General features: G+C 49.1%; 1 protein-coding gene across 4 annotated transcripts in view; it reads right to left on the reverse strand.

The window, feature by feature from the left end:
- Window positions 1–23,325, reverse strand: part of DLG5 (discs large MAGUK scaffold protein 5) — a 129,108-nt gene that overhangs the window by 73,963 nt on the left and 31,820 nt on the right. For 3 of the 4 annotated variants that reach the window (XM_058696804.1, XM_058696806.1, XM_058696803.1), the window contains exon 2: window positions 4,037–4,105. The exons of the other annotated variant lie outside the window; for it this stretch is intronic. In XM_058696804.1, coding sequence (XP_058552787.1) covers window positions 4,037–4,105 — 69 coding nt within the window. The remainder of the gene's footprint in view (window positions 1–4,036; window positions 4,106–23,325) is intronic. 4 annotated transcript variants of the gene reach the window in all.

Consider the following 23,325-nt stretch of genomic DNA (forward strand, 5'->3'; position numbering starts at 1 on the left):
AGAAATAAAAGGCACCTGAGAAATTAGGTCAGGGTGAATGGGGAAGAAAAATATCCATTGCCTGACATGAGTGTGCGTTCCCTGGGCAGATCCGTGAGGCCTACCGACAGGCAGGTTACCTACCGTCGGGCTGCATGGGATGGGGGAGGCCTCTGAGAAGCCACACGCGCTCAGCTGATGAAAATTGCCTGAAAAGGCCTCCGCAGAAGAACTCTGCAATCCTTAGGGCTGTTAACCCTGAAGGTTAGCACAGGCATGGGGAGTTGTCAGCAGTGTCCAGCTGGAGAGCTGGAAGGGGACAGGCCACCCGCAGATCGAACGCTAGCCAGGGCAGCCGATCAGGCACAAGCTGTCACAGAGAAGACACCACATGCAAGGCTTCCCCTACCAGTCTTCTCTTCTGCTGACTGTAACTTGCCATTCTTTCCCCAAATGTTGTTTGTGACATGAGTGGGAAAGTGGAGGTGACATTTTTATCATAAGACGTTGCTCTTGCCTCGCCCTTCCTGAGGTTCATGGAGAGAGACCATGCACAAACCAAAACAGCCAGTCCCCATCTGACCTACCGGCCCCCTTCTGCCAGGGCTGTGGTGCAGGGAAAGAGCACCGCCAGTCATTAGGTGAGGCCAGGCCAGCCTCCTCCTCCAGGAGGCACAGCAGTGGTCCCCATGGCCAACCCCACCGCTCATTCCACTCCAAGGGACAGGTCCAAGCCAGCCTCAGACACTCCAGTGCCCTCGCCAGGGACTAAGGTCAGCCCATGTCAGACCAGGAGTCTGTTAAATGTAGATGCTAGGCCCCATCCTCATAGCTTCTGATGTAACAGGGATGGGGTGAAGCTCAGGAACCTGCATTTCTAGCAGGTGCCTGAGTGCTGCTGGTCCAGAGACCATACCATGTGAGCCACTGATTTGGGCACAGCCAAGCTACCCAACTATAGTCGGTGTGAGGAGACCCTGCGAGGGAATTTCTGCAGAAGGCTTCTTTGCTGACAAGGAGACAGTAGAGGAGACAACCCCCTTCAGCCTCTGGAGCATGTGATGACAGAGATGTTCTTTTATCTGCTCTGTCCCGTATGGCAGCTAGTAGCCACGCAGGTGGCCAGAGAGCACATGAAATGTAGCTGGTGTTACTGTTGAAACTAGAGGGGTATCTGGGTGGCTCAGTCAGTTGAGCGTCCAACTCTTGATTTCAGCTCAGGTCATGATCTCACTGTTCGTGGGACTGAGCCCTGCATCTGGCTCCAAGCTGGGAGAGTAGAGCCTACTTGGGATTCTTTGTCTCCCTCTCTCTCTCTCTGCCCCCTCCCACACGTGTACACGCACTCTCTCTCTCAAAAATAAACAGACCTAAAAAAACTACAAATTTTAATTTTAGTTCATTTTAATTAATTTGAACTGTAAATAGCCACCTGTGGCTAGTGGCTCCCATAAGGGACACTGTAGCCCTGGACACTTCCAGGTCTAGATGTGACAGCCGGAACTGTTGCTACAAACGCCCTGCCATCAGCCTGAGCGGAAGACACACACAGAGAGGATCACAGAGCCACATCCTGATGTACTCAGCCCAACCTCAGCAGCTTCTTACTGTGAGATCACACATTTCTCTACTGTTTAAGGCAATGTGAGAGGGTATTCCCTCCTCTACAGCCAAAGGTCTCCAGGCTAACACAGTCTGCACAAAAATGGGGCCACTCACCCCAAGGACGATGTCAACTGCATAAGAACAAGAAAAGCAACACTTGGGTCCCAGTGAACTGAGGAGGGTCTGACCCAAAGGGATACAACCAGGCCTTTCAGCATCCAAAATCCAGGCACCAACAAGCAAGGCTCAGCCTACACAGGACGTCCTGCACAGCACTGCCTGCTTGTCAACAAGTACCTGGGGACAGTGTTCACCCCTCCATCCCAAGGGCCGAACCAGCTCCAGGTACGCATAGAACCAAAGGTCGGGTCAGTGACATGAAGCTTCTTCCAGAGTTTACGGAAGTCCGGCTGCATAAAAAATACCTACTCCTACTCCTCCTTGAAATTCCACTACTAACAATAACTGCTGTGGTTTCAGTAATCCCACTGTCTTTGGAGAGAATGATGCAAATGTTCCCAGGAAAGATAACCACTGTAAGCCCTGAAGTGTCGATGTGAATGAATTTGTCAGGTATCTGTTAGATCACTGCACCTCGTTTCCAAGGGGAACAGGGAGCCAACAGAGCAGAGCATGAGGCAGGAGAGGTGCACTCAGGATTCAACCCCCTCAGGTTTACAAAAGCCCCATGACAGCGTTCCATTCATCCTGACTGCCCCACCCCACGGGATTCCCGGAAGCCAGTCCCGTGTTCAAAATTCCAACAACCCCTTCATTGAGTCAATGGACTCCTAGCAGACAGCACAAAGTAACAAACACTGAAGTTCTGTCCTGTGGTCCCGGAGGAGTCCTCCCAGACAGGGAGGAAGGAAACTGATTGGCTGCTCTGTGTCCTCCCCAAAATGTTGAAATCCTGACCGCAGTAAATGTGAATGTGACTTTACCAGAGATACAGTCAGACACTGAAGATAAGGTCATCCTGGAGTAGGACTAGTGTCCCTTGAAAAAGTAGGAATCTGAAGACAGACATGCACACAGGAAGAACACCATGTGAAGACAAAGGCAGAGACTGGGATGATACATCTACAAGCTAAGGATCACCAAGGATTGCCAGCACCCGGGCAGAAGGAAGGAGAGGTGCCTGGGACAGACCGTGCCTGATGCCATCAGACTAACTATGAGAGAATACACTTCTGTTACATAAGCCACTCGGTTTGTCGTACTATGCTATGGCAGCCCTAGAAAACGAATACAGTACCTCCCTGCTGGTAGCTCTCTTACTGGACTGACCTCACATGTTGTATTTACTTATGAAACCGTCTTCCCCCTGGACCCGAAGATCCACAAGCACTAGGACCACCGTCTGCCTCACTCACTACTGCATTCCAAGCCCACTTCTGGCGTTACAGAGGTGTTCTGTAAGTGTCAGTCGAATTAACGCATGAAAGGTCTGCCCCCGGCTGGGTCTGGGTTCTCTGACATGAGACTTGCCCTCTCTCAGTGTCAATTTCCCCATCTGTCTATGTGGAAGAAATAAAATAATTGGACCAGATGACCTCCGTGAGCCCTTCTGACTCGGAAACTCCAGGACTCTGCACTGAAGGTGTACGCATCCATCAAGGTCAGATCAGGACATCAGAAACCGCACGAGGGTGTTAAACAGAGGGCACATAACACAGGAACAGGTAACAGAGGTGTGGGAAGGCTACGAGACCATGAGAACCTTCCTGCTGAGATATCTTCAGTAAAGTAAAGGCTTCTGGAAACACTTGGACTGGCTACCCCTGTCCCTAAGGCAATACACTGCCCAGAGGGCTGTTCCTGCTTACAAAGGACAGTCCCAAAAGGGGCCTTTCTCATGGACAGTGGTCACTGAAGTACAAAGCCTGGGTCAGGGGGACAACAGCTCACTGAGAAGCCCCACGCTCTGACAAAGTGAAGAAATGGTGAAGCACGGCCTCCCCTACCACCCGCCTCCATTCTAACACCATAACCAGATTTCTGCCCTCCTCTGTTAAGAGGATGTATTGCTGGGGCACCTGGTAGCTAGGTCGGTTGAGTGTCCAACTCTTGATTTTGGCTCAGGTCATGATCTCATGGTCATGATCTCATGGGCATGAGATCGAGTCCCACCTAGGGCTCTGTGCTGACGGTGCAGAGCCTGCTTGGGATTCTCTCTTCCTCTCTCTCTGCCCCTCCCCTGATGGTGCCATCTCTCTCTCAAAATAAATACACATTAAAAAATAATAATAATAATAATAATTTTTTAAAGAAGAGGATAGATTGCTGATGGAGAAAATGTGAATGGAGTCAATAGGAGATGACCCCATGAATGATCTGAAAGGGGAGGCCAACTTCCCATCCCATAGACTCAGGGCTACCTCAGCTCACACCCAGACCCCCCACCTACCCGGTGCCCTCCAGGAAGGAAGGGTGTCCAGGTGGTACTCACCCACACTGCTGAGGGAGCTGCTGCTTTCTGAGTCTGAGGGCATGATGGACAAGACGCTGTAGGTGGAGCCTGGGGACAGAAGGACAGACCATTTGTTACTAACCCCAAACCACTGTCGGACCAACTGGTCTTCAGTCAACGCCAAACTGAGAACCAACACCACATCAGGGACTAGAAATCGGATCTAAGGGGCGGGCAGGGGAGGTGTGGTCAGCAGGGCCTAGTCTCTGGTGTTTCTGCCCGATATCCCACCTCGCCTTTCCGCCACCCTCCTGCCCTGGAGACCTATCTATGCACAGACAGAGGAGAACTTGGAGCCAGTCAGATGGCTTCTTGTTAAGACATCTGGGGAAAAGCTTAGCAAGGGAGCAACATATGCCCCAGGCTAAAATAGGGTCTCGGGATTTCCTACAGATCTTTATCAACATGACGCTGGCTTCCATGCAGACGGCAAGAGAGGAGAAGCTAAACATCTATGAACTATTTGTTCTTTTTGCCTGACTGTTCTGCTCTCGCGTTCTGACTATATTCAAGCTCAGTCGTTAATGATGTAGTCAGTGCCTGCCCCCTTATTAAAAGTTACTTATAAAATTTTGAGCAATTACACGGTCACCAAAGCCAGGGAGCAGTACGTGCCCTTTGTTTGGCCAACACTTAACGTTGTTAACCCCTGAGGTGGGCACACAAGCACCACACCACAGCTTCCAAGGCTAGGATGTTACCTGCCTGGCATCAGTAAAACCTCTGGGTGAAGAAACCCAGCTTCTGAACCCAGCTCTCATCCACTGAGCAAGTCACTTGTTTCCTGGAACTGTGCTCCCGACCTGAACAAGGATGGGGTTCAGCCAGACAGCTTTTGAGGTCCTCTCCCCTGTCCCATGTCAGGATTACACGTTCCCCCTGACTGCATGCTTTGCTTGTGGCTACAGGGGACACAGTGTTAAGAGGGCAAGCCGACCGAGACTACCTTGGGAGCTGAGAAAAGCACCCATGCGCAGGCGGTGGGTCAAAGAAAACAAGGTAACAGCAGGAATGCAGGGTTTTGTCCTGCACAAAACTACACAGTGAAGAAGTGTGTGTATCAGGCAGAGCGGGTGAGCGAGAGACGGGATTTTTGCAGTAAAGCCTTTGCATAAGCCTCAGGGCTCCCATGTGAGAAAGCAGCCAAGAACTAATGAGATCTAGGGCTCCAGGACCTGAAACGTGGGGGCCAGATGTCAAAGTTTCTTCTCTCTCACCTCAACTCTTTAAAAAAAAAATTTTTTTTTTAACATTTATTTATTTTTGAGACAGAGAGAGACAGAGCATGAACGGGGGAGGGTCAGAGAGAGAGGGAGACACAGAATCCGCAGCAGGCTCCAGGCTCTGAGCTGTCAGCACAGAGCCCGACGCGGGGCTCGAACTCACGGCCGCGAGATCATGACCTGAGCCGAAGTCGGCCGCCCAACTGACTGAGCCACCCAGGCGCCCCATCTCCCACCTCAACTCTTCACTAGCTACCTGATACCTGCGCACTCCCCAAAGGGACACCAAAGGGATGAAGAGATGGGGGTAAACAGGGGAGAGAAAGAAGGAGACCCGTGGGGGTGGGGAAGGGAGAGGCCAGCAGGGTGACAGATGACCCTGAGCAGACGGGAAAACCTGGGGGGAGGAGAGGAAGGGCAGACAGCCGGGCAGCCCTGGCATAATGGTAGGCGGGAGAGCTGGCAGGTACGCCCACCAGAAAAAGAGACAAAAGCGGAGAGCAAAGAGAAAACACAAGGAAAAGGGACTTTCATAATAGCAAGAACTAGGACAGTGGCCAGGGTGACCAGTGGCCTTGTGGCCGAATTTTCTGAGACTCTCTTAAGACCTTAGGTGTTTAGGGTGGATTGAAGACGTTGTGTCTTCAGAAGGGACTGTCAAAGGGATCTGTTTGTTCAACACAGCTTCTGGCACCAGAAATGGACACAGCAGGTAGGTGCCGGAGAAAAGCTGCGGGTGGGGGCGCCTGACAGACAGGGCTGGCTCGGTCTGCAGATACCTAGGAAGGGCAGGGCCCCCCTCGACACATGCATTCACTTCACGGAGGCCCCGTGCCCACCTGGCAGGGAGACCACAGTACGGTTCTGCACATCACTTGAAGGGAAAAGGAACTAGGAAACCCTGTTCGGCCCTGAAATTCCTTGATCCCACCAAAAAACGAGTAGCAACATTCAGTGAAATACCTCCCATATTTCAAGTCCGACCCACACAATTCATTTTGCTGTCCATTCAACGTTTCTGCATTTTTGTCCCAACAAAACAACGAGCACCACAAGTTTCTTAAATCATCTCTCTTCCCATGCCATAAACATCAAACATTGCATAAGGATCCACGAAGCAATGTCAGATGCAATTCAAGGCAATCCGCTGGTATGTCAGAGGACAAAAACGTAACAATGCCTGTTTTCTCAACTCAATTGCCAATTTCTTAATTATTTTTTTCTTTATAGGGACGAGGAAGGCTAGCCAGCTGGTATGTTGGTGGACTGTTTTCAAAAGATGCCCACTCAGAAAAGCAAGCGCAAATAAACTCTCCCACTCACACCTTGCGGATCTCTGAGCTGGATCGTGCTTGCGACAGCACGGCCCTGCGCTCCAGCAGCCGCTCCTCACAGGAACGCCTTGCCTCTTCCTCACTACTGGTATCGGCAGAGCCCCATCTTCCAGTAAAGCGCCCCTCCTCATCAAGTTGCCTCCCTCCTCCCCCACGGCCAGTTTCCACTGTTAATTAAACTTGGCAGACGCCCTTGTCTCTCTCCGCCCATCTCCCTCCCTGGCTGGGGGAGTCAACTGGCCAACCAACACATTCTGTCCCTCTTCTCTGTCCCCAAAGTCCTGCTGGGGTTCTGGGGCCTGACCTGGGGGCAGCGTGACATCTCTATCTGCATCTCTGGGCATCACCACCCGAGTCGGCTGGCAGGGCTCCTAGGAGCTGGGGGCCGGCAGGGAGTGATTAAAATTGGACAGGGCCCAGTTTTTACAATGTTCCCAGGGCCTTAGACGTCATTCAGAGGGAAAAAAGGCCCGAAGACGACGCTGTCTTGGTCATGCTTTGTCTCTGCTGCTATTGTTGTCTTAAAAAGCCTGTGTGGTCAGGATGTCGGGAAAAGGCAAGAGGAGTCACTCTCCTCCAAAGTCACGCGGTGTCCTTTCAAAGCCGGTGGCTTCTGAAGGGCGGGTGTCAGGCGTCATCTACCTCTGGGGTTTCACAATCGAATCTGGAGGCCAACAGCAGCCTCCTCTCACAGGCACACGCCTCCCAGCCACCCCCAATTCCCCCAGGAGTTCCATGCAGGCACTCACACCCCACCTGCCCTGAAACCTAAAGCATACCCCCACCGGGCAGAGAGGCCCAGGCCAGTGAGGGCTGTAGAATCAACCCGACTCCCGCGCTGGCACTGCCCCCACTCCCTCCCCATGTGCCCTCCCACATCCCCGCAGGACACCACCATTCAGGGCACCCCCACAAACTGAGAGGACCCAGAAGTCGATGGTCTGGAAACGTTTCCAGGAAAGGAGAGCAGGGCATAAGCCCAGCTTTTCATGGACATGTAGACCACAGAGGGACACAAGGGAGCTCTTTCCTGCCATGGGGGCTACCCGGGGACCCGAGCAAAATGTAGGTTCTAATGTGGGGAGATGACGGGGGCCTGAGACTCTGCATTTCCAACAAGTTCCCAAGGGCATGTGGTCGACAGACAGAATAAACGCAGGGCAGCAGGGCAGCAGGGATGACCGGAGTCATCGGGTGGGAAACCAATGCAAACCGTGGCAGAGGCCCCGAAAGGCAGCCAGCAAGCCGTGGGACCCACGCATTGTCTGCATCCTTCCCAAGAGCCCAGCCCCTGCTAATTGTGTTTACTCTGTGACTCAGCCCCACTGGGTCAGGGAGACCACTTCAAAAGAACTTCCAGTAAAATCACCCAAGCGATAACAGAATGCCCCAGTCCTCCAACAAGGCCACCTCCCGCAGCCTGTGGGGCCCAAAAGAGACAAGCTTAGCTTGTCACCTAATACACCCCTTCCATTCACCTGGAGCTCATAAAGGCCCCAGTGACTCACGCTTCCTCCCCATGAAACCTGTAGGCACCAAAGGGACTTGTTCCAGCCTTGAGCCAGCACACAGAGTCCTCCCTGTGCTCCGGGAGGGTGAGGAGAGGCCGGGAGGACATGACAACCAGCCCCCCCCCCAAGCACCTGGGAAGCGGGAGGGAGCAGGCAAGCCACTCTTTTCCTGGGGGCTCTAGCCAGGAGGTCCTGGAACCCTCCCCCAGGTCACAAGCAGACGACCGAGGGCACCCAATCGCTCGTGTGCTTGCACATGTCCACCAGGTTCCTGACGCACGCCTGAGCCCTGCAAGGCCCTGGGCCAGGCCTGGTGAAAAGAAGACAAGCCAGGGGCTCAGGAGGCTACTCAGCTGCTGTGAAACCGTGCAGAAGTCCCTTCCCCTCTCTGAGCTGGGGTGCCTCAACCTTAAATGAAGGCAGTATTGACTAGAACACCCACAGCGGTGCCAGCCTGCCTAGGCTGAACTCCCCCAACTCTGCCACTTAGCCACTGTGTGCCTTTGGGAAAGCCACTCAGCTCTCCCTGCCTCCATGTGCTTATCCGTAAAATGGGCTAGGAGGAACACTTTCCTAACAGGAATCTACTGAGTTAATGTGAAAAGGACTTGAGACAGCACCTGGCACAGCCAGCGCTCCAAGTGCCAGGTGCTGCCACCGTGGTGAAACCAGGCCTTCCAACCCTGCCATTTTCAATCCTCTGCTTATTGAAAGTCATGGCAGTACTAGAGTGACAAGGTCAAACAGTGCAGGATGAACAGACTGCCAGACTATATGGTACTCACTAACAATAATAATAATAGCAGCTAATACACACTGAGCACTAGTGTCCAGCTGTGCTAAGCACTTTAGGAATTCCTAAAGCAACCCTGAGGCTGCCATTAGGTCCATTTTACAGAGTAGAAAACTAAGGGTTAGCAAAATTAACAAATTTGCCTAAGGTCCCGATAGAAGGACGAGTAAGGGTATGAACAGGACACAAACCCAGTCTAGCCCCAAGGCTGTGCTCCTGATCCCTACACACAACACTGCTGCCAGGCTCTGAAGGTAGAAGGGCTGTCAAGGGAGGCTTCATGGAGGAAGCAGCCTGGAGCTGGCCCTGGAGGATGGTGAGCTTGGACAAGCACCTGAGAAACCAACTCAGCCTGGAAGCAACACAGGCAGAGCCTATCCTCCTGTGCAAATGAAAAGTCTCAGAGTGGAGCCAGCCTTGCCCATGGCCTTACAGCCGGGATGCCCCCTACAGTGGGCTTGTCCCCTCCTTGCCTTCCTTCCCCCAAGAACACACTCAACAGGCACTGTAAGCTAAGCCAGAGAGGGGACTGAAACTGGGAAGAAAGGGAGTGAGAGGAGTCATGGCTCCATGGCCCTGACAAGTGCTGCTGCTTCCTGTCCACCCCAACAGCCATGCCAGTGCTGGGTGCGTGGCAGGTCGTAGAGCAGAGGCACCCTCATTCAAGAGGCACCAACTCTGTGAGCTGCAGAGATGAGGAAGGCGGCAAGAGCACGAAAAGTGCTTCGTGCTGTGCAGAGAACACCTCCCCTGCTTCTGAGGACCTCAGGAGTTGCTGGCGGGAGGTACTTTGGCTGCTGAGAAGTCCTTTTGCAGAATCACGGGTCAGTGCAGCAATGCCCCCACACACACACACACCAGGGCCTCAGCTTCTCCTTCCGTTTAAAAATATGAGCCAAGGTGGGGTGCCTGGGTGGCTCAGTCAATTAAGCATCCGACTTCAGTTCAGGTCATGATCTCGTGGTTCATGGGTTCCAGCCCCACGTTGGGGGTGCTGACAGCTCAGAGCCTGGAGCCTGTTTCAGATTCTGTGTTTCCCTCTCTCTCTGCCCATCCCCACTCATGCTTTGTCTCTCTCTCTCTCTCTCTCTCTCTCTCTCTCTCTCAAAAATGAATAAACATTAAAAAAAAAATTTTAATACTTTTCCTTTAAAAAATAAAAATATGACCCAAGGCTGTGGATACCAAGACCCAAAGTGGGAGGCTGGCAAGCCTCAATATGTCAGAGAGGTATGGGGTGACCACAGCCTCGGAATGGAGCAGCCAGAGCCTGGCCTATCAGTGAAGAAAGTCCTGCTTCGTGCACCCCATGTGCCTGCCTCAGGACAGGCAATTCACCTTATCCCTGACCTGCTGTCATGGGTCAAGTGATGATGTACCTCTGGTATACATAAGCCACCCCCCTAAGTGTCAGGTTTTTAAGTGAAGACTTAGTTTTCCCCACTGAGATGCAGCTGTAGTATTCTCTGCCAAGTTTAGGACAAGGATAATGAACTTGCTAAAATATCACAGTTAAGGATGCTTACTTCTCCCTTCCTGGGGTCATGATAAAAACCAGTAGCCCTTCTTTCAAAGGTGAATGGGGGTGTGCCTTTCCTGGCTAAATGGAGGGTTGACATCCAAGTGTGCAGGTGAGATCTGCATGGGGGGAGTGTGAAGACGGATGCCTGCTGGGCTTGAGGCTCACTCCTTAACCCCCTCCCACTGGACTCTGGAATCATCCATGAGATAAGGAGCTAAGGAACTGAACTACCTGATCCTGAGGAAACTCAGACGTCAGTGTTGTAATCTGTGACCCACCTCCATCTCCTGCCACAAATGCCCCAAAGCGAAAGTATGAACAGGTAGGGAAAACAACACATGCACACCCAGAACTGATCACTCAGTAAGATTAAAATAAAGATGCTTCTCTCACTGTCGGACCGTTTGAGTCCCCCCCCCCCACCCCCCAAAGGAACAAGAGGAAGATGGAAGTTCGTTGATTTTCCAGAGATTAAAAACAGCAGTCAGAAAGCTTGCTCCCCCTCATCAGCTGGAAAAGGCTCCTGGAGGCTTTGTCATCTCCCGTCAGGGGGGCTAAGCTCCAGGATGGGAGCAGGGGGAGGACCTGGGACCATCAACCTGGCACCAGGTGGGAACACTTCTCCTCGCTTCTGGCTTTCTGTCACCCAAAACAACAGAAAAGGTCCTGTTTTCTTCTGTCACCTCACAGCTGGGCTGGGTTACAGTTCTGAACCTAGAAAGCACAGATGGTGGCCCAAAGCAGGGTCTGGTGGGCTCCCTGGGAAGGAGGCTAGGCTGTCACTGCAGGGATGGGAGGGGAGGAGGGGGAGGGAGATTGGGATGGGTGTTAAGAGTTTCCTACTAAAACGCAATGATCTGGCACAAAAACAGACACTCAGATCAATGGAACAGAATAGAGAACCCAGAAATGGAACCACAAACGTATGGCCAAATAATCTTTGACAAAGCAGAAAAGAATATTCAATGGAATGAAGACAGTCTCTTCAGCAAGTGGTGCTGGGAAAACTGGACAGCAACATGCAGAAAAATGAACCTGGACCACTTTCTTACACCAGACACAAAAATAAACTCAAAATGGATGAAAGACCTAAACGTAAGACAGGAAGCCATCCAAATCCTCAAGGAGAAAGCAGGCAAAAACCTCTTTGATCTTGGCCGCAGCAACTTCTTACTCAACACGTCTCCGGAGGCAAGGGAAGCAAAAGCAAAAATGAACTACTGGGACCTCATCAGACTAAAAAGCTTCTGCACAGGGAAGGAAACAATCAGAAAAACTAAAAGGCAACCGACAGAATGGGAGAAGATATTTGCAAACGACATATCAGATAAAGGGTTAGTATCCAAAATCTATAAGGAACTTATCAAACTCAACACCCAAAAAATAACCCAGTGAAGAAATAGACAGAAGACACGAATAGACACTTCTCCAAAGAAGACATCCAGATGGCCAACCGACACATGAAAAATGCTCACCATCACTCATCATCAGGGAAACACAAATCAAAACCACCATGAGATACCACCTCACACCTGTCAGAATGGCTAACGTTAACAACTCAGGCAACAACAGATGTTGGCGAGGATGTGGAGAAAGAGGATCTCTTTTGCATTGTTGGTGGGAATGCAAGCTGGTGCAACCACTCTGGAAAACAGTATGGAGGTTCCTCAAAAAACTAAAAATAGAACTACCCTACGAACCAGCAATTGCACTACTGGGCATTTATCCAAGGGATATAGGTGTGCTGTTTCAAAGGGACACATGCACCCCCATGTTTATAGCAGCACTATCAACAACAGCCAAAGTATGGAAAGAGCCCAAATGTCAATCGATGGATGAATGGATAAACAGGATATGGTGTATACACACACACACACACACACACACACACACACACACACACAATGGAGTATTACTCGGAAATCAAAAAAAAATGAGATCTTGCCATTTGCAACAACGTGGATGGAACTAGAGGGTATTATGCTAAGTGAAATTAGTCAGTCAGAGAAAGACCAATTCACTCATATGAGGACTTAAAGATATAAAACAGATGAACATAAGGGAAGGGAAGCAAAAATAATATAAAAACAGGGAGGGGGCCAGAACAGAAGAGACTCTTAAATATGGAGAACTGAGGGTTACGGAGGGGTTATGGGAGGGGGGATGGGCTAAATGGGTAAGGGGCACTAAGGAATCTACTCCTGAAATCAGTGTTGCACTATATGCTAACTAATTTGGGTGTAAATTTAAAAAATATAAATAATTTTTTTTTTAAAAACACAACGATCTAGGGGCATGTTCTCCACCAATGAACGTGACCAAGCCTGAGCAGCATCCCCCAAATCACAGCTCAGGGCTGCTACCCTTGTGACAGCTTATTTGCCTGGCAGAGCAGCCAAGAGGACACAGCAAGAGGGAACAGGGAACCAGAGCAGCACGAACACCTAAGGGGCAGCCGAGCCTCCACGATGCTGCAGATGGACAGCTCACTGTGGCACATCTGCCCTAGAATTAAGTCACCGTGGGCAGGAAGCAGCTCTCACAAGGCACCCGGCACTGCCGGCTCCCTCCTGCTCTCAACTAGGACTCCCCCTCCACTCCTCAGTAAAGGGAGAAGAGGCCACGTCCTCTACACAGACTACAACCGGAGGCACCGCCCTGCACCACTGCAGGGTGTCAGCGCAAGCCCCCTGCGCTGTGTGATCCTGAGCAAGTTGTTTCCACCTTCTGTGCCTCACGTCCTCGTTCATAAAACAGGAAGGGGCACCTGGCTGGCTCAGCGGGTGGAGGGTGCGACTCTTGACCTCAGGGTTGCGAGTCCGAACCCCATGTTGGGTGTAGAGATAACGAAAATAAAGAAAACTTAAAAAAAACCAAAATAATAAAATAAAATAAATAAAATAAAATAAAATAAAATAAAATAAAATAAAATAAAATAAAATAAAATAAAATAAAATAAAATAAAATAAAATAAAATAAAAAATAAAACAGGAAGAATGATGGGTTTGAGGACTAAGTGAGTAAAGAGAGGTAAAGCCCTGAGGACAGAGCCAGGCACAGGGCACGCACTCCATAAACCCTAACTCCACCTGTTTCTTTGCCTGTAGGATAAGGAGGCCTCTTTTCCCCTCTTCCACCACTCTGCCTGGCCATGGCCAATTCCAATCCATCCCTAGCCTTCCTTGCGGGTCTCTAGTTTCTGAGTCACATGGAACAAGCCAGAGTGCTCTCTGCATGCTTGGCATCATTCCAGCCCGCCCCAAACCTTCTCACAGTCCTCGCTACCACCTACCTACACACGGGCACCGGTCAGCCCACCTCAAGAGAGACGGAGTGAGGGCACTCTGCATCAGACACCACCCCTCGGTGGGCACGTCTGCCCCGGGGGAGCACAGAGCCCATTCATTCACCAAATGCTCAGTGAGCACTGTGCTAGGAGGTCCTGGGGGTGCAGCAGAGAACGAGAGAGCTCATGGAGCTCACACGGAGCTCACAGGAGTGGGGGCGGAAGAGGACAGCCTCACTAATAAACAAGTGCAGACTGCGTCAGGTAATAAGTACTACCAAGAAAAATACTACACAGTAAGATGGAAGGTGACTGGGGTGTGGTGAAGAGATAGGCACTGTGATACAATGGCGGGGGGAGGGTTGTCTCTCCGAGGTCACATCTGAACAGAGACTTGAAGGAAGTGCAGAATGCTGAAGGATTATTTCAAGTAGAGAAACAGCAAGTGCAAACTGTACCTGCACTCCACTTACACCCTGAACTTCCTGGGTATCAAAGAGACCGATGGACATGAGTCAGAGAGTGACAGGGAGAGCTACCAACGAGCACTCGCCACCTTACACGTTTGGGCTCAAGCTTTTCTTGAATATACTAACCACCGAGTTCTGACTACTCATAGCAGCTAACATTTATTAAGTACTTGTCCCAGATGAGTACTATTTATATGGATTATTTCATTTAATCACCCCAACAACACTATGAGAAATGGCCTATTAACAACTCATTTTCTAAATGGCAAAATACAGTCTCAAAGAGGCCAAGTAACTCACCCACGTCCACAAAGCTAGTAAGCGGATCCAGATTCAAACAAGACTCCTATCTACCAGCCCTGTATTACTTCCTTTGCAATAAGGTCAGAAAAAAACAAAACTCACCAGTTCCTTGTCCCAGTGGACAGCAGAGGCTGTGAGCAGCCATCCCCCTACTCAGTGACAATGCTCAGGTGAGGAGTCACAACTGATGGGTTAGAAACTCTGGCAGGGCTGTGCCAAAAAGTGGCTTATGCGCCAGCATTTGGCACTGAGGCCAAGGTTATCTTTCCAACAGCGGGAAGGAAGAAAAGAAACAAGAGAAAGATGGGTTCTAGTCATCTCTGCCACTCCTCAGCCGCCAGCCTTGTCCTCTGCTCCTGGCTTCGACCCCTCCAACCTTGTCACTCCTCTGGCCATCAGCTCATCCTGACCCACCCAAGGGAGACCAGCACAATCTCTGGAACAAGCCAGATAGGTATTTCCACCCTGGCTTAGAAGGCAGCAGGAAATAGAATGAACCAATGGGGCTTGGGGAACCTGTTCATGATTCTAATGCTCAGACTGAACGCAAAAGAACTGCAAAACATTTCCCTCCCACCGTCCCCTTAATGCTACGTCATCCCCCAAAATGGCCATTTTCCATTAATCTCAGATCAGGTAGGCTGAGGAGTCAGCCAGAGGAAACGATGGCTCTGGGAACAGCCCAAGTCTCAGGGCGTAAGCTGCAAAGTAGGCAAAGACACAAGACCCAAGCTAGACAGGTCAGGGACGTTCAGTCCACAAAGGGCAAAGAGGAAAGGTCTTGCTCTCATCAGCAATGAGCTGCCACTTCTGCCCCTCTTCCTTCAGCAGCATCAACAGCACCCTCCTCATCTGCTTTGCAGGGCACCTTGAAGATTACTGACCACCAAGCCTGGGTCCCCAGGACTCTGAGACCATGGAGAACCACTAACTTCTCCCTCCTCACAACGTTCCTGCTGAGTTTGAACCCACCAAGACCCCTGCCACAGGGGTGGGAGGTACACAGTGACTGCACAGTACACACGACAAAGGGCACAGGATCAGGAGCTGGATGGACCTGGGCTCTCCTTGGTTTGGTCACCTAATGGGTGACCAGGGGCAAATTATTTTTTCTGAGCCTCAGTTTCCTCATCTATACGCCAGAGCTATAAAAAGTCTTTATCTGTATTTCACTGATTATTGTGCCGGGCAAATAAAGTAACAGATGCTGAAAGTACTTTGTAACTGGGCAGGAACTGCTTACACGTGCTAACCTGCCCCGGAGATCCAAGTCCCCCTGCTCCCTGACTCCACTGTACGTCATCCCCAGCTGCCGTAACTCCCCTACTCTTCACTGCTGGCCTCTCCCGGAAACTCCTTTTTCAGTACTCTTATTCAAAACACAACACTGCAGCAACAAAACACAAGGAAATAAATAAAAAAGCAAGGGCTTTGTTAAGATGCCAACATCAGCCAACATGATCTATAGTCTCAACGCAGTCCCTATCAGAATCCCAAAGACCTATTTTGCAGAAACAGAAAAGCCCATCTTAAAATTAATATGGAGCCTCAACGAACCCCAAATAGCCAAAACAATCATGAAAAAGAAGAATAAAGCTGCAGGACTTATATTTCCTAATTTCAAAGCTAATTTGGAACACAAATAAACCTTCCCATAAATGCTCAAATACTCCTGACAAGTGCCAAGACCATTCAATGAGGAAAGGACAGTCTTTTCAAGAAATGATGCTGGGAGGGGCACCTGAGTGGCTCCGTCAGTTGAGCATCCAATCCTTGATTTCAGAGCAGATCATAACACCAGGGTCATAGGATTGAGCCCCACATCGGGCTCTGTGCTGAGCATGGAACCTGCTTAAGATTCTCTCTCTCTCCCTCTGCCCCTCTCCCCTGCTTGCATGCACTCTGAAATGAAATGAAATGAAATGAAATGAAATGAAATGAAATGAAATAAAACAAAACAAAACAAAACAAAACAAAACAAAACAAAACAAAACAAAACATGCTGGGGAAACTGGATATATACATGCAAAAGAATGAATCTGGACCCTTACCTAAAACCATAAACAAAAATTAACTCAAAATTAATCTAAGTCCTAATATCAAGTCCAACCCAGAGCTAAAACTATAAAACTCTTAAAATATAGGGCTTCATGACATTGAGCTTGGTAATATTTTCTTAGATACAACACCAGAAGCATGGGCAACAAAAGAGAAAGACATAATGAGTACTGAAAGGCACTACTGACAGAATAAAAATGCAACCCACAGAAAGGCAGAAAATATTTGCAAGTCACATATATGATAAAAGATTAATATCCAGATACATAGAGAACTCCTAAAACAACAAAATAAAACAAAATAAAAATTTTTTAAAAATTTTAAAGCTGATTCAAAAATAGGCAAATGGGGTGCCTGAGTGGCTTGGTTGGTTAAGCCTCCAACTCTTGATTTTGAATCAGGTCATGATCTCACAGTTTGTGAGTTCGAGTCCTGCACAGTGCAGACCCTCCTTGAGATTTTCTCTCTCTGCCCCTCCTCTGCGCTCGCTCTCTCTCTCTCTCAAAATAAATAAAAATACTTTTAAAAAAATAGGCAAATGACTTGAATAGACATTTCTCCAAAGAAGACACACAAACAGCCACAAGCACATGAAAAGATGCTCAACATCACACATCCTTAGAGACATGCAAATCAAAACCACAATGAGATACTACCTCAGACCCCTTGGGATGGCTACTACCAATAAAGCAAACAAAAACAGAAAACAAAAACACAATGTAGAGAAATGAGAACCCTCGTGCACTGTTGGTGGGAATATAAAATGGAATAGCCACTATGGTAACTAGTATGGTGGTTTCTCCAAAAAAAAGTAAAAATAGTATTAGCACATGATTCAGTAGGTCCACTTTTGGGAAAAAACTGAAAGCAGGGTCTCAAAGAAATATCCCAATACCCATGTTGACAGCATTTCTCATAATATCTAAAACACAACACAACTAAATATCTAAATATCTCGTAATATCTAAAATGCAGTACAAGTGTCCATTGCTGGATGAATGGGTAAGCAAAATGTGGGGCATATATACATCGGAATGTTACTTAGCCTTAAAAAAATAGGAAATCTACACATGTTCTACAACACAGATGAGTCCTGAGGACATTACGCTAAGTAAAATAAGCCAGTCACACAAAAAAGACAAACACTGCTTGATTCCATTTATAGAAGTACTTAAAATAATCAAAATCATAGACATAGAAAGTAGAATGACAGTTGTCAAGGGCTGGGGCGAGGAGGAAAAAATAGGGAATTACTGTTTAACAGGTAGAGTTTCAATTTTGCAAGATTGAAGAGTTCTGGAGATAAATGGTGGGGGTGGTAGCACATTATGAATGTGTTTAATACCACTGAAGTCTACCATTTAAAAATGGTAGACTTAACCATTTAACCATTTAAAAAATTAACCATTTAAAAAATGGTTAAGGGGCGCCTGGGTGGCTCAGTCAGTTAAGCGTCCAATTTCGGCTCAGGTCACGATCTCGCGGTCCATGAGTTTGAGCCCCGGGTCGGGCTCTGGGCTGATGGCTCAGAGCCTGAAGCCTGCTTCCGATTCTGTGTCTCCCTCTCTCTCTGACCCTCCCCCGTTCATGCTCTGTCTCTCTCTGTCTCAAAAATAAATAAAGGTTAAAAAAAAATTTTTTTTTAAATAAAATAAAATAAAAAATGGTTAAGACGGGGGTGCCTGGGTGGCTCAGTCGGCTGAGCATCTGACTTCAGCTCAGGTCAGTCTTGTGGTTCATGAGTTCAAGCTCCACATCGGACTCACCGCTGTCAACGTGGAGCCTGCTTCGGATCCTCTGTCCCCCGTCTCTGCCCCCCCCCAACTCGTGTTGTCCCTCAAAAATGAATAAACATTGTTTTAAAAAATGGTTAAGATGGCAAATGCTACATTATACGCATTTAATCACAGAAAAAAAAAGAAAAAGAAAGAAAGAAAGGAAGGGGAAAAAAAGGCAAGGGCTTTATCTCCCTCTCTCTCAGTTAGTTGTCCAAACTCTTTGGGCTTACAGGGTGCTCCAAACCCCACCTACCTTCACACAACCCTATTATAATAACCTTGGTTCCTACAAACGAAAGCCCCAGCTCCTCAGCCCTGGAACTCAAGGATACCCCCTGTTTTTGAGCACAGGAAAAAGAGAGCAGGGATGAGCTTCAGCAACTGTCCCCAGCAACTGTGAACGAGGAAGATAAAGCGGAAGGGCCTGGAAGTGTGGCGAACAGCTGGAATGCTCACGCGAGGAGCTCCCCTGAACCAGTGTTCACAGGGCGTGGACGGGGATGGAACATGAGGACAATGCAGGGGTGGAGAGGAAGGGATGAAGGAGACCATGTGGGAGGGGAGGGGGAGTGGAGGTTGCTGCGAGGAGTTTGGGTTGGGGTATCTGGGAAGGTACTGCAGTTGATGTCTTAAGGAAAACCCCTGTGCGCACAGCCTGTTGATGGTGGGAAAGTGGAGTCTGGAGTGAGGGGAGTTTCAGACTAACACAGTCCCCTTGGGACTGGAGGTCGTAAGTGACAGGCCCACGGTCACTACCTGGTAATGCGAAGCCCTTGGGTAAGAAAGGAGCCAGGGAAAGGGGAGAGCGGGATCTAGCGCTTCCTATAGAGCAACCACACAGAAAGTACTATTCTGGGCATACACAGGACAAAATCCTGGGATGCACACTCTGTGAGGCTAGGAGAAGGAATAAAAATTTCTGGAAGAGACAGAGACCACTCAGGGAGTCAAGAGAAGCCAGAGAATGGAATCTTCTAGATGGCAGTGGGGTTGAGAGTGGTCAGAGGGGTGGCCTGCTGCACCAAATGCTGGCGTAGGACATGGAAGGCAAAGAAACATCTGATTTCATCATCCAGAGGTCAACAATGCTCTGCCAACTAAGTGAGGCAACTGACTGGCTCTGGTTTCTCCATCAGAATGGAAGTGCTGGGATTAGACCAGAAAAGGCAAACGGTCCTTCGGTCCTTCCTGAAAGAACTGCCAAGTCTTGTTAGAACTATCCCAAGTACTGTGCTAAAAGAGCTTGAGGCCACACCTGGGCTTGTGGAAAAAGGGGCCTGTGATGGATGTATCTATGTCTGCCGAGAAGGGAAGGCATGCACCACACTCCCTCTGGGTGGTTCCTAAGGGGCAAGTCCACCAACAAGAAACACAAGGTGCTCAGCTCTTAGCAAGGTTACTATCATTGATTATTGGTTGGAATTAAATCTATAATCCAATCTGTTTCTCCAAGATTCTTTAAATGACCAGGACCACCCAAAGGGTCCTCAGAGTAAAATAAAAGGACAATGATCCTCTATGTATTTTTTTCTTTTGAGGCCCTGAGAAACAGAGAACATTAAAGAAGGGTTTGGCCTTTCAGAGGGGTTCTAGGAAGCCCAGACCAAAGCAGATGGTTTTCCTGTCCAAGAAGAGCCCCCAGACACTTCCTCTTGAATAAGGAGACACTGTTCAGGAGGGTTCACTCCTTATTCTCAGAGCCTTGTGTGGATTTTGAAAAGGTGACCTCCAGAAGTGGCTGGAAAGAATCCATTCCTGAAACCACAGGGACCTTTTACACTGTATTACAAAAGGGACAGCTACGCGTAGTCACCTGCAGAAACACACTCAGGTACGACATGCTCACCTCTGTCACACCCAGAGCAGGGCACACCTGGGGCTACAGACCCACTGCACCAACACATGCAGGCTGTGAGTGTTCCCCTTGGCAGGCACCCCACATCCCATCAAATAAAGGTGAAACATCTCAAACATCTTTCTCCCTAAAAACCCTGTAACAAAGGCTCCCTTCCGTCATATTCCAGTTTCACACCTATTTCAGCAGATCTAGTGCTCCCATTAACCTTCAACTTGAGTGCATAACCGATTTCACATTCTCATGTTCAGAAAACAGGCCCATGGTCATTCTTTCGTCAAAGGCAGAAAGAAGAGTCCCCCCCCACCCACCCACCCAAGGCAAAATCTGGCCACGCAGGGTCTTCAAAGTGCCCCAAGTCAACGCCAGGAAATGGGGGAAGAAATCAGAGGAGGATTTCTAATGCACACAGGGATGTAGGTTATCTTTTACACACAGGCAGCCCTCAGGAGAAAAAGTAACAACATCTTGGGTAACGAGAGGAAATATTTCAAAGCAGAAAAAGCCAAAAGCCAAAATCCACATCCACAACCACAGAGTACAACAAATGAAACCAACATGTACCAGCCCCCAAAGGTCACAGTCTTCTCCTCGCTCTTTTTCTACTGGCCATCTGCAGGTCGTCACGACAGTAAACACACCCAGCCTCCTCCCAGTGGACAGGACACCCCCAAGCCTGTGTCACTCTGCCTGCTGTCCCCAGTTAAAGTCTGAAGAGTAGTGTTAGATCCACGTTTCCCAGTTACCTTCAGTTGCCTCAGAGCTTACAAGGACCCCTGTACAGCCGGGCCCTGATGCTGTGCAGATGTCCAGATGAGGCACGACTGAGCCAGGTCACACTGAGAGCTGGAGACAGTGCCAAGGCCAGTTTCCGGGCCCCTCATCACTACAGAACCATGCATAATAGAAATAACCGCTATGAAGGGCTGAATTGTGTCCCCTCCAAAATTCAGAGTCTAAGTCCTAAGTTCCCAGTACCTCAGCATGTGATTGCATTAGAGATAGGGAACAAGAGGTGATTCAACTAATATGAGGTCAGTAGGATGGGCCCTGATCCTTATAAAAGGAGGAAATTTGGACACAGACGTGAGCACACACACATGAGGACACAAAGACAGTCATCTACAGGCCAAGGAGAGTGGCCCAAGATCACCCTGCCGACACCTTGATCGGAGACTCACAGCCTCCAGAACTGTGAGACAATAAATGGCTGTGGTTTGAGCCATCTTGTCCTGGGTACTTTGTGCCCCACACCCCCAACATCAACATTTTTTGTCACGGCACTAATACAGCTGCTACCGTGCCAGGCTCTGTGCTGCCCTTTCTAACACAGACACTCAATACAGTGCCAGCTGTGAAAAACCATCAAATCGTAACTGAAAACTCACAGCACTCCAGGAAAGAGGTATTGTTATTAGCCCCTATTTATAGACAAGGACCCTGAAGCTCAGAGAAATTAAGGAACAAGCCCTTAATGACTCAGCAGCACCCACTTCCGAGCCCTGCACCTTTAACTATGGCTAAGCTGCCTCTAAACCAAACCCTTCTGCCCATCCTCACCCACCCAGCAGTCACAGTATGATCCCCTAGAACACCCTGTCCACCTGGATGACCACCGTCTGAGGCCACTGAGCCTCTCCCCCAGCCTTTGGCCCCCAGCAGATACTCAGGTTTAAGGGAACTCAGGCTTTCTACCTTGTTACATGGTTCTGGAATCTTTTCCTGGATTTTTTTTTTTTTTTTAATGAGCATTGCTTTGGTAATCAGAAAAAATATATATATTATTCTTAAGGAAAAACACTGTAACACAGTTAAGGAATTCTATAGAATCTGTGGCCTGTGTGCAAATAGACAAGTAATCAAAAGGAATATATTTGTAAAGACTATTAAGAATAAAAAGCGGGGGTTGCCTGGGTGGCTCAGACGGTTGAGCGTCCGACTTTGGCTCACGTCATGATCTCACAGTGGGTGGGTTCAAGCCCCACGTCGGGCTCTGTGCTGACAGCTCAGAATCTGGAGTCTGCTTCAGATCTGTGTCTCCCTGTCTCTCCTGCCCCTCCCCTACTCGCGCGCGCGCGCACGCACTCTCTCTCTCTCAAAAATAAATAAATGTTAAAAAAAAAAAAGAATAAAAGGGGAGGGATGGGGGACACAAGCAGCCGTTGCCAGTGTCCTATCAGCCAAGATGAGATAAGGGACTCACGGGGCAGAAAGAAGACCGCCACAACCAATAATCCCAGCCAGGACATCATCCCCAGAAAATACCTATTTTTAAAAGCACGTTCCATTTCATCACATTTCAGAAAAACAAAGAGGAGACCCTGAGGGGCAGACAAGCAGGCTCCAAAGCCACTCGCAGCACGTGTGCGTGCTTGCGGCCGAGGCGATGGTCGCCCGTGGCCAGCCAGTGATTTTCATCTGAAAAATTCAGATCTCTAGTGACAGACGGGGATCCGACAGGGAGCTACCATCGGCATGCAGCCCATGAAGCGCCAGTTTTCATATTTCCTACAGCCTGCTGGGCCCCCAACTTCTTAGCTAAAATGAAAACCGTCAGACAGGATTTTGTGCAAATATGCACTTTCCTTGGGGGCAAACATTGTGAGTCTACAATTTGTTCTTTCATTTTCTGAGCTCTCTGTCCAAGGCGACTACATCAAAGATGAAAGAGGCGGGTGGGGAGGGCATTGGGAGCACAGCAGAGCAAATGCAAAGTGCAGGAAGAGCAGGCTGAATGACTAGAAGGCAAAAATGCAGCAGGAGCCCCTTTGCTCAGCCTCTCACAGTCACAGAGAAATGACCTCGCGGGGCCCGTCCTTCAGCAGCTCCTGTGTGGCTGTCCCCATCTGTGTTAGCACATCTTGCCTCCAGATGACTTGAGAGGAAGATAATGTGAAAGAACATGCCAAAAAAAAAAAAAAAAAAGTTTCAAGGTGGGGAGCAGCGACAATACCACGATGAACGACAGAAGAAAGCAGGATTCCCATCTGAACAGGATTAGACGAGCGGCTTAAAGCTATCAGTCATGTTGGTTGGGCAAAACTGTTGAATGTAGTTTTCGTTAATGATACTGATTCTTCCGGAACCATTTTAAAGGGCCGGCCACTTTTTCATTGTCAGATCATTCACTGGAGC

The sequence above is a fragment of the Neofelis nebulosa genome, chromosome 13 (genome assembly GCF_028018385.1).
Source record: "Neofelis nebulosa isolate mNeoNeb1 chromosome 13, mNeoNeb1.pri, whole genome shotgun sequence".
NCBI classification, from domain to species: Eukaryota; Metazoa; Chordata; class Mammalia; order Carnivora; family Felidae; genus Neofelis; species Neofelis nebulosa.